Consider the following 10,426-nt stretch of genomic DNA (forward strand, 5'->3'; position numbering starts at 1 on the left):
CTATGTTGTTAAAGATATTATAATTTAGTTAAAGTTTATTAATTACTATATATTTATATTTTAAAATTTGAATTACATCACAGCCACCTATATTAATAATTGACGTTAAAAAAAGGGAATAATTTTAAATTAAATTAATAAACGTTCAATATTTTATGTAAATTGGTTAATGTTTTTATGATTATTCTCTGAGTAAAAATTTGGAGATAAAAAGTAGAACTAGTGTATTAAGCGTAATAAAAGTTGTTAACTAACTTTTCTATATTAGTATAGTTGTTCAGAAAATAATTAATGGGGAAATTATTCTTTATAATAAATACTTAAATAGTAAATTAATCAACCATTGTTATGATATCAAAAGTTAGAGATAGCTCTTTCTGTATTACGTATTTTACTAATAAGTAAACGTAAAAAATGTTTTACTGGACAAAATTTTTAAGTTAGCAAAGGTTATATAAGTTTTGTATAGTAGTGTAAAATTTAGATAAATATGAGTTCACTGTTATTAAATTATTTTATACTTCAAAATTATTTATAACGTTATTACTTTGGAAAAAACCGTTGGTGTAGAATAAATAGTAAATAACGCATAATTTCTTAAAAACCGATACAAACAACTTAACAATATCGTATGTTTTATTGTGAAATATTTTTTGAAAAAAAAAAATGTGATAAAAAGCTTTTAATTATTTTTTCTGTACTAATTTTTTTCTTAATGTTTTAGTAATAAATAAAAGAGATATTTTATTCAATTTACATGTTGCAATGTGTTAATCAAGGTTATTTCGTTCAATAATCTTAACCTACGTTTGACCTTTGAGTATTGTCATATGTTAGTTATAATTTTAGTAAAAAACCAATTACATTTTTTAGAAGTTAAATACGCATTATTATTATTACGTTGGTAGTAAGTAAAAAAAATCATTTTCGATATTAGATAAATATATTTATTTCATATACCACAAACTCTGCGGGTTTATTAAAAAGTACCTTTAAATATTACTTTGATTTATTTTATTGTTAAAAGATTAAGATAAAAGTTAAAGTGATTATTTAAAAAAAAATGATGTTTTTATTGTATGATTTTAATTATTTTGATTTATTACATTTATTGACATTTTTACTGGTATAATAACGTTTAAATTATCTTATTAATTACTATTTTAATTGTCATTATCATCGTCATCGTCTTCATCGTCATCGTCTTCGTCTTCGTCGTCATCATCATCGTCATCATCGTCATCATCTTCATCATCGTTTTCGTCATCGTCATCATCTTCGGAATCGTCATCATCATCACTATCATCGTCATCGTCATCGTCGTCATTCTCCACAGTTTCTTCCGTAATTTCTTCTATTACTTCATATTCAACTACTTTTTTTGGCTTTCTGGTTTTCTTTGTGTAACTATAGTTTCCCGTTTGCACATTTTTATTTTGATATGAATATTTTTCTAGTTTAAAAACGGGTCGTCGTCCTTGTAAATCGTAAACGGGTTTTGAATATATATTTTCTTGTCCTAATGAAGGACCTAATAAATCGATCATACAACGAGGAACTGTATTCAATTCGTTTGTTATATGATTTGAATTTTTATGTGATTGAAAATGATGTTCTACTAAATCAGGCTGATCATGCTTTAATTGATTTACATGTTGTGCCAGCTCATTAGTTTCTAAAAAAAACTCATTTTAATTAATTAAATATTAGTAAAATATACAAAAAAAAAATTCATGAATGTATCCGAATATATGTATTAAACAAATTATAAAACTATTTATAATTATTTAATAATAAATTCGAAAATTAATAACATTTTGATAGAAAATGTTTAAATTTATTTTAATAAGTTTTTTTCTTAAAAATGTATTATTAATATTTAGGTATGTTATATATATATATATTTTGGACCTCTTTTAGTAGAAATTAATGATTAATTGTAAATAGGAATAATTATTTAAAGTATTTTAAAAATTTATTTGGACTACTTCCGATATCACCATTTCTAAAAATTATAAGTATACAGAGTAAGTCACAAAGATATGAAAAATAATTTAGATTTACTTTAGATATAGTAAATTTTTACGATCCTTTCTTTTTTAAATAATTGTTATACTTTTAATCTATAATTTTAATATAAAAATAATAAAATTATTAATATAATAAAAATTGTTTAATATAAAAATAATAAAATTTTAATTTATGTAAAATACAAAAAAAATTTAAATAAATTTAAAGAAAAAATTTGGTACCACATTTTCTTTGTTTGAATGATCGTTTATACCAGTGAAAAAATTAGTAGTAATACTATCTTCGAAGAATTTAAATTTTCATAATTTCGAAATTAGTTTTTTTTTTATTTAATGTTCTAATTTTACTTTAAGTAAAAATTAATTTTTAAAATGTAGGTAAAATGTTTAAATAATTTAAATGTCTTATTAATAATTTGTAGTTAAATTTCTAGAGCATTTAGAAATTATTAAAAATTAAAATGTTTGTGTTATTATTTTACAATGTCATAAAATAGTAAATGTCTATTAGTCATGTTATGAAGAAAACGATAAATTTATGTATGAAGTATTTTTACATTATGTGTTGGTTGTATACATTAATTTTTTATGAAAATTATCATTTTATGAATTGATATTTTTAATGATTAAAATTGATTCTATCTGAATTGAAATTACTCATGTTACATATATTTTATAATAGCTCAATAATTTATGTTTTTATATTTGTTGGCGCTTTTGTTTATCAGCGAATAGGTGTCCGTTCAGCTATTGTAAACAAATGTAGTCTGATAAGTATAACCTACGGTAGTAAATCGACGGTGGTGGTCGAATGTACAAGGTCATATTGTATCGTGCGGCGCGAGAACTTAATCTAATAAAATGAACGATATATAAAATAAATAATATTTTATTACATTTTAATAAAATGTAAGATGTACGTGACATTGGAGCCGTTGTGACACATGAACTAACTAAGTAGATGAGTCTGGGGTTAGGTCGCACACCGTGGGTACATACATTAATAACCAATGGATCAGATAAGGGATGAGCGAAAACGAAGAGAGGAAAGAATCATCAAAAAGATTCAATGAAGCTTTGGGTAATGTATGCCATATAATCTATTGTTATTGTTAGTTATAATTTATTTGTTTCTTTATTAGCGAGCACGTTCACCTATGAATTATAAATGTATCAGAAATACACTGAATTAAGTATACAAATTGATTCATGTTTGATATTTAACTAGGTGGGAATAAAATTAAATTATGTTGAGTCAAATTTTCAGCGGACGCCAACCACTACAGGAGCCATTAAAATTAAACAGATTAAAAATGTATAAATATTTCAATTCTTTATAGTGTTAAAGTTTCGATAAACCTGCGTGATTTGTTTATGTAAACTAATTAACAATTGTTTTAAATTCTATTATAATTACTGTGTTATTTGTTATAACTTATGATATTTTGTATGGTGTAACCGAAACAAATATTTCATAACTAAATTACAGGGTGCGGCAAATCAAACAGTGCAGTTTTGATAGGTTGTTACTTCCCATATGGTAGGGGTAGTGTGATTACGATGGTCTTATTTCGTCGGGCGGGCCATGCCATTATCAGTCATTACCATGGTTTGGTCTGATGAAAAACGGGGCTTTGCTGTCCGTACGTTTTTTGAAAATGATCGTTCTTTCATCGCAACTCAGCTCAATTTCATCTCAATGGAGCAGTTAATAAATAAAATTTTCGCTATTGGGCTGAAAATAATCCACAGCAAATTCATGAAAGACCTCTCACTCCCCAAAAGTGACCGTTCAACGTTATATTTCCATGTTGGAAAATATTTTTGAACCTCAATTAGAAGAGCTAATGGGGGACATCTAGTTCAAACAAGACGGGGCCACAGCACATACTGCTCGAGTTTCAATGACGTAGCTGCGACAAATATTCCCAATGCACCTCGTTTCTCTGAGGGGTGATGTGGGGTGGCCCGCGCGCTCACCGGATTTGAGCATTTGTGATTTTTTCTTGTGGGGCTATCTGAAGGAAAAGGTTTTTAAAAATCGACTTCACACCTTGGAAGAACTCAAAGAGCGAATTCGGGAGGAAATCGGCGCTATACCAGTCGAAATGTGTCGAAATGCGACCGAAAACTTCAGAAATCACCTTTATCAATGTATCGCTGTTGGCGGTCATCATCGTTCTGATATCATTTTTAAAACCTAATACATAAAATGGCATGATGTACTGAAAAAAATTAAATAAACTTCATATCTATAAGTTGCTTCTTTTTTTTAAATAGACTTTCAAAACTGCACTGCTTATTTTGCCGCACCTGTATAATAGTTGCTATTAATTATAGAAATAAAATAATAAAATAATATAATGATGGTATAGTCTTCATACTTTTATTGAATAAAAAATATTTTAAGTGCGTAATTAAAATATTTGTTATTCACTTTTATGAATTAGTCAATTCATATATTAAAACAAAAAAAATCACTTAGGAACAATTAAGGCATTAATATTTGTCTAATATATTTTTGTGTATAGGTACAATTTGACTTGTATTGTATTCGTACTTAAAAGAATTATAAGATTTAGGTAGTTAAAAATAGTGAATGTTCAACACCATTTGTAGTTAATGCACTCAGCGATAAAAATTATAAACTATATTTCTAAGTTATTATAAGTCAGACGCGCCCATGATTCCAATAACTAAATTTCTAATAATATACATTAATTAGGTTTTAGAAAAACAAATACTAATATTTATTTGTAATTGATATTTGCTGAAACGCTTATGTTTAATCTAGATATTTTTTTGATTATGTCTTTTCAGTGAACTTTATAATAATTATAAACTTAATTGAGAATTAAAATCTATTAATGAAGTGTTGCATGATGAAGTTAGCATCTCATATTTTTATTTTGTTTTATATATTTTATAATTTTGAAGTACAATAATAATAATTTCGATTAAAAAAAATATTAGCTAAAATATAAAATATTAAACAAATGATAGTATTTTTATCTTAGAAAATAACTATTTATGTAAATTGAAAATATATTTAGAAGTATTTTAAAAATTGTAATATATAAAAAGTAAAAATTAAAAAGAAAATTGCTGACTTGATCACGTAACGGTTCAACTATAGCTGTTATTTCTATAGTTAAAACAATAATTTAATTGATTTTTAAACTCTTAACGCTTATAAAAAAGTAAAATTCAAAATCCAATAGTTTCTTTTATCTATTTGTTTCTATAATAATGTTTAAATTTTAAACTTACTTGGCCAATAATTATTGATAATTGCACCCTTAATTGAATAAATAATAGTAAAAAAAAGTAAATTTAATAGGTTAATTACCATTGAAAGAATCATTTTAAAAATTCTATATAAAAAGCGTTGCAATATACCTACTAATAAAATAATTTTTCAAACAGTTGCTATCACTCATTTATTGACACCATGTGTAATATGTGCCGTATTAGGTACTTATTCTATTATTCAAACATTTTTTTACACTTGTGTTATAATTATATTTTTATTGTTGCATTACTTAAGTGAGACATGATGTTTAGCTATATTATAATTTTTTAAATAAATGTTTAAAATACACAAAAAAGTGCAATAGTTTGTCGTAGTAGTACCATCTTTTTTATTGTACGTTTTAATTTGTTCAAAATGCATTTCTCAATTAATATCAGCGCAAAAACTTTTTCTCCGTCAACTCCGTTTTAATTTTATAATTTATTTAATGTAAATAAATTATAATATAGCCAAAGCTGGTTACATTAGTAACTTTTTAAAATTTGAGAGGTTAAGTTAGTTGAAAATTTAAGTTAAATTAGATAAGTTACTATGTTTTGATTTTTAATTGAGTTAAGTTATCAGTTATTTAAAAAAATAATGAAATATTTTTCCCTTTGAAGTTATCTAGTAGTCATTTTTGTTTTCCATATAAAAAATACATTTCTTTTTGGAAAGGAAATATAACTTTTATTTATCCAACATAAAAATTGCATGGAAATTTATTTTATGGTATTTAAAAGAAAATTGGGACAAGAAACCTATAAACCCATTTTACAAAAAAAAATTTTAAAATGATTTAAGTGTTAGTATTAAATATTAGTTATAAGTTAGAGCCCTAAATATCATTATTATCTATTATATTTTATTTAGTTGAAAGAGAGAGATTAAATTATATGTTATATAAAACGGCAGCACAGTGAGGTGGCGGCATAGTTGGAATAAGTATAGATAATATCTGACAGTGATTAAAATTACCATCTTAAGAAACGCTTCGATGCAAATCTGTAGATAGTGTTTAATTTAAAAAAATTGATGGATTATTCAAAAAGCAACATCAACCCTTATTTCCTTAATTATATCCTGATTAGTAGTTCTTAGATTTAAAAGTATAATTTATGAATAAGTATTTACTATAGCAATTAAATATAGTATGAAATTAATATTTAATAATTTAATATTGTAATTTTTATGGAGAAATAATAAAAAATGATAAAGTAGTTAATTTCGACATTTCTATAACAAACATGTATAAAAATTAAAGAGCTTGTTGCAATTCAAACTTCAAATTTATTTTTCTCAACTTAAAAGAAGCAAAAAAATTTAAATGAACTCTTATTTTCATATTTATATCCTGATTACAAGTTTTGTGATGCATAAGTCTAATATATGAATATATTTTTATTATAGAAATTAAATATAGTATGAAATTGATATATGTTAATTTAGTATTATACGAAAAAAAATTTTTTCCTTATAAATAAATTTATTGGTCTACGAGGAATTGTCAGCAAAGACCAAAAAGATACTTTTCTAAACCCATTTTTTTGCGTCTATTTCAAATCTGAAATTAAAGTTTCGCATATGGACAAATAATAACAAAATCCTTCTAATTAATATAACAAATATTTATGTTATATATGAATAGTCAATAAATATATTTTAATTAAAAAATAGGTAACAAGCAAAATGTATTATGTGCAGTATATCAGTATAAATAATTATTTAAATACCATAGTTGCATAGAAATGCTTACTAAGATTCCTATTTAAATGATTTATCATAATAAAAATACAATGAAATGTTTTTATCAAAATTTTGAGTTTTCCTTATAAATTTACTGTTAATAGTAATTATATAAGTTCCTGATCACATATCAATCTAAAAAATGCAATATTTTTATCTTCGTGAAATATTATATTTAACAATATAAAGTTCTGAACTGGCAAGTTGAGCTAAAATTATGTTTGAAAGTTCAACATTCTTAAATTATAAACCTATAATATAGGCAGTAATTTATAATTTAAAACATTCGAACAAATTTTGTTCAAATAGCATTGATTTAACGTAGATACTCCAGGACATAATGTCTTCAAAGTACTTTGTGTGCTTTGGCACAAAAAGTAGAATATAAATTCAAATTTGTTATGATTAGTAAGTCATTAAATATTTGGTTGGATTAAAGTTAGCATATTTAATGGACTTTACTTAAAACTACGATACACGATAAGTGACAAACCGAAAAAGTACTTTTTATTTGATAAATCGTAAAAAATATACAACAGAATTTAGAAAAAAAAATCATTTATATTTTACGGTTAACCAGTAGTTAGTGTTAAATGTATTAAAAAATGATTGAACCTGTGTACTGTTCATCAAAGATTCTAGTACTAATTAGTCCGTAATTAAATAAACTTTATAATATACATAGAAAGACAACAAATTTTTTGTTACATAGGGAGATGCATACCTCTTAGATTAAGTTGATTGAATAATATCTTGTTGAAAATAAATAATATATTGTATAACATATTAAAGGGTATAATATCACATAAAAATATGATTTAAACTATAATCATCGTTTAAAAAATATAAAAATGAAGATAGTATATCCCTTTTTAGTATTTAATTATTGAATACTATATATCACAATTAATTCATATTTGTAACATACTACTTGTATGTTTAAATTATATATATTATATTATAGACAGTATGATTTATTATTAAATATTTACCCACTATTTTTTCACTTTTTATCAAGTGAATTGTAACAAATAATTATTTCTAAGGATAGATTTTACGGATAACTTTCGGAAATTAAATGAGAACCTATTTATTTTGTTATTTTTAAACGAAGAATGGTTAAAATAAAATTTTGACTAGTCAATAACTTTTTATTTAAAGTTTTAATAAATATGAGGAGCAGGGTAATATTTAGCGACTCTCTAGTTTTATCATGACGCATAGATAAAGTTTTTCTACAATGGCATCCCTCTCATCTATAACTAAAAATGATATTAACTAAAAAAGTAATAATAAAATGCAGGTTATTCACTAGTCAATTTTTTATTTAGATTTTATGTTTTATTTTTTAAGTGGGCTATTGTATTTTTTGCGTCGGAAAATATATATTCTATAGTAGCAGTTAAACGAATTATTTACTGCGAAAAAATGTGTATTTGTAAGTAGGACAAAAAAAATTGTCAATAACATGATTAAATATTTTATAAAGCAAGATAATGATTGGCCCACATACTCCATCACAGTAGTATCTCAGTATTTTGATAAGTTTTAAGATAATTTTTAAAAATTTAAGTTAATTTATATTTATACTTTGTTCAAGATGATTATTCTGAAGCTTCTATAAAATAAAAATAAATACATATTTACATCTTCAGACACTACACTAACCAAAATAAAAAGACCAAACAGAGTGTAGCAATTGCGATGATAGCCCTAGTGGTAAGTTTACTTCTTAACTTTGTAGGATAGTTTTATTTTTTATATTTTCTTGTACTTAAGCAAAATACCAATTTTCTTAAGTGGTTTTGAATGCATACAGAAATATTAATATTTTACTAGTATTGATATTACAAAAATGTTATCAGGGTAATATAATAGTGTTTTTTTAGATCCTGAAAGTATTCCATTCAAATTCTGTAAACTTTCAATTACCAATATAATATAAAGTTATTATAAACATTTTATCATTTTTGAATAAGTACACAGTTAATATTATTTTTTTAACTATTTAGTTTGGATGCTATAAATACATCAATTAGATGTTATAAGGTATGATTCATACTTCCAATCATCATACATTTTATAAAAATTTTATTTTACAGAGAAAAAATTGTATGCGAATAATACATTAATTGTAATTGTATAATTAAATTCATAAAATTGACTGTATATATATATATACACACACTCAATTACTTTTTGTGACATCTATGTAAACTAATTTTCGATGTACTTAAAATACTCGCATATGTGACATAGCTGAGACTTATCTATAATGTCTATGCGTGTAATTTTTAATTATCTAAAGAAGTCACAATGTAACGTCACGTGAATTTCGGTTTTGTAACATCGCATGCAAAGACTTCACAGGTCGCGGGTTATTAAAGATCGCCAGTACTTCTCAGCAACTAACATAGGTTCTAGGATGTAACATCATACTTCTCGAAGTGATATCTCCAGATGAATTTTTGCACACAGAGATAAAGGAATATAGTCAAGAATAACAGTAAATACCTCAGTATAATAAATGATTATTAAGGGTTGATAATTTGATCATAATTACATTAAAGGATAAAATGGAGCCCAAATTGTTTTCGTATTTAAAATCAATCATGATATTTAAGTAATAATATAACTTATCTGTTTTTTAAATAATTTTTATTCTTTTAATTAATTTAAAATTAATTAATATCAGTGTAACACTCTAAGAACTTAATTTGCTTCATTATTGCCTTCAGTGTGTCGCACAGGTTTAATTGATTGATGGAATTTGAATACAAACTTAAGTTCACATATAAAAGCATCCCATGGTGACAACTGTGAACATTTTATTTTATAAATATTTTAAATTTAACTTAGTGACAGGGCTTGGAAACATTATAATTATAATGTTTTATATGTAAATAAAACAATAAAACTGTCGAAAAAATCCATTTTAAATCAATAAACTATGAACTTCAATAACTAAAAAAACCCAGCACAGGGGGGTCGCGGCACAGTGGTGACGTGGTATAGATGGATCAAGTATAATGATATCTGACAGTGATTAAAATCACTATAAAAAAAAAACGCTTCGATGCAAATCTTTAGATACTGTTTAATTTTAAAAAATTGGTGGACTATTCCAAAAGCTACATTATCTGCTAGTTCATTATTAATATCCTAATTAAGATAAAGTATGTAGAATGAAAAAGGGATTATTAAAAAATATTATTTCTCATAAAAAAATAATGTTGATCCATACACTTTTCAATATGTCATAGCATTATAAAGTTAAAAATGTAAAAAATAAAATCGAGAATTTTCACACAATAATAGCATTCGGTAGCCATTTTCACCGTGAAGATAAAATAAAGTC

At 24.3% G+C, this 10,426-nt stretch overlaps 2 protein-coding genes across 7 annotated transcripts in view; both read right to left on the bottom strand.

Moving 5' to 3' along the window:
- Window positions 1–1,052: 1,052 nt before the first annotated feature.
- On the bottom strand, window positions 1,053–5,480 carry LOC126897591 (uncharacterized). Its single transcript, XM_050671307.1, has 2 exons — window positions 5,301–5,480; window positions 1,053–1,675 (listed from the first exon to the last, which is right to left on the bottom strand). Exons 1-2 carry the CDS (start codon window positions 5,392–5,394, stop codon window positions 1,164–1,166), a joined length of 606 nt encoding a protein of 201 aa, XP_050527264.1. The 5' UTR covers window positions 5,395–5,480; the 3' UTR covers window positions 1,053–1,163.
- Window positions 5,481–9,315: 3,835 nt separating this feature from the next.
- Window positions 9,316–10,426, bottom strand: part of LOC126897366 (glutamate receptor ionotropic, kainate 2-like) — a 17,510-nt gene continuing 16,399 nt past the window's right edge. For all 6 annotated transcript variants that reach the window (XM_050670938.1, XM_050670930.1, XM_050670917.1 and 3 more), the window contains one exon: window positions 9,316–9,885. In XM_050670938.1, coding sequence (XP_050526895.1) covers window positions 9,781–9,885 — 105 coding nt within the window. In that variant the 3' untranslated portion in view covers window positions 9,316–9,780. The remainder of the gene's footprint in view (window positions 9,886–10,426) is intronic.

Source organism: Daktulosphaira vitifoliae, unplaced genomic scaffold, assembly GCF_025091365.1.
Source record: "Daktulosphaira vitifoliae isolate Bord-2020 unplaced genomic scaffold, ASM2509136v1 Scaffold_1, whole genome shotgun sequence".
Lineage (NCBI taxonomy): Eukaryota > Metazoa > Arthropoda > Insecta > Hemiptera > Phylloxeridae > Daktulosphaira > Daktulosphaira vitifoliae.

What these genes read in the sequence shown, in the direction of transcription:
- LOC126897591 (XM_050671307.1), bottom strand. Translation starts at nt 5,394, where the DNA reads ATGATTCTTTCAATGGTAATTAACCTATTAAATTTACTTTTTTTTACT. An exon ending in TATCAATAATTATTGGCCAA is followed by an intron (nt 1,676 to 5,300) that starts GTAAGTTTAAAA and finishes AGTTTTTTTTAG; the next exon opens with AAACTAATGAGCTGGCACAA.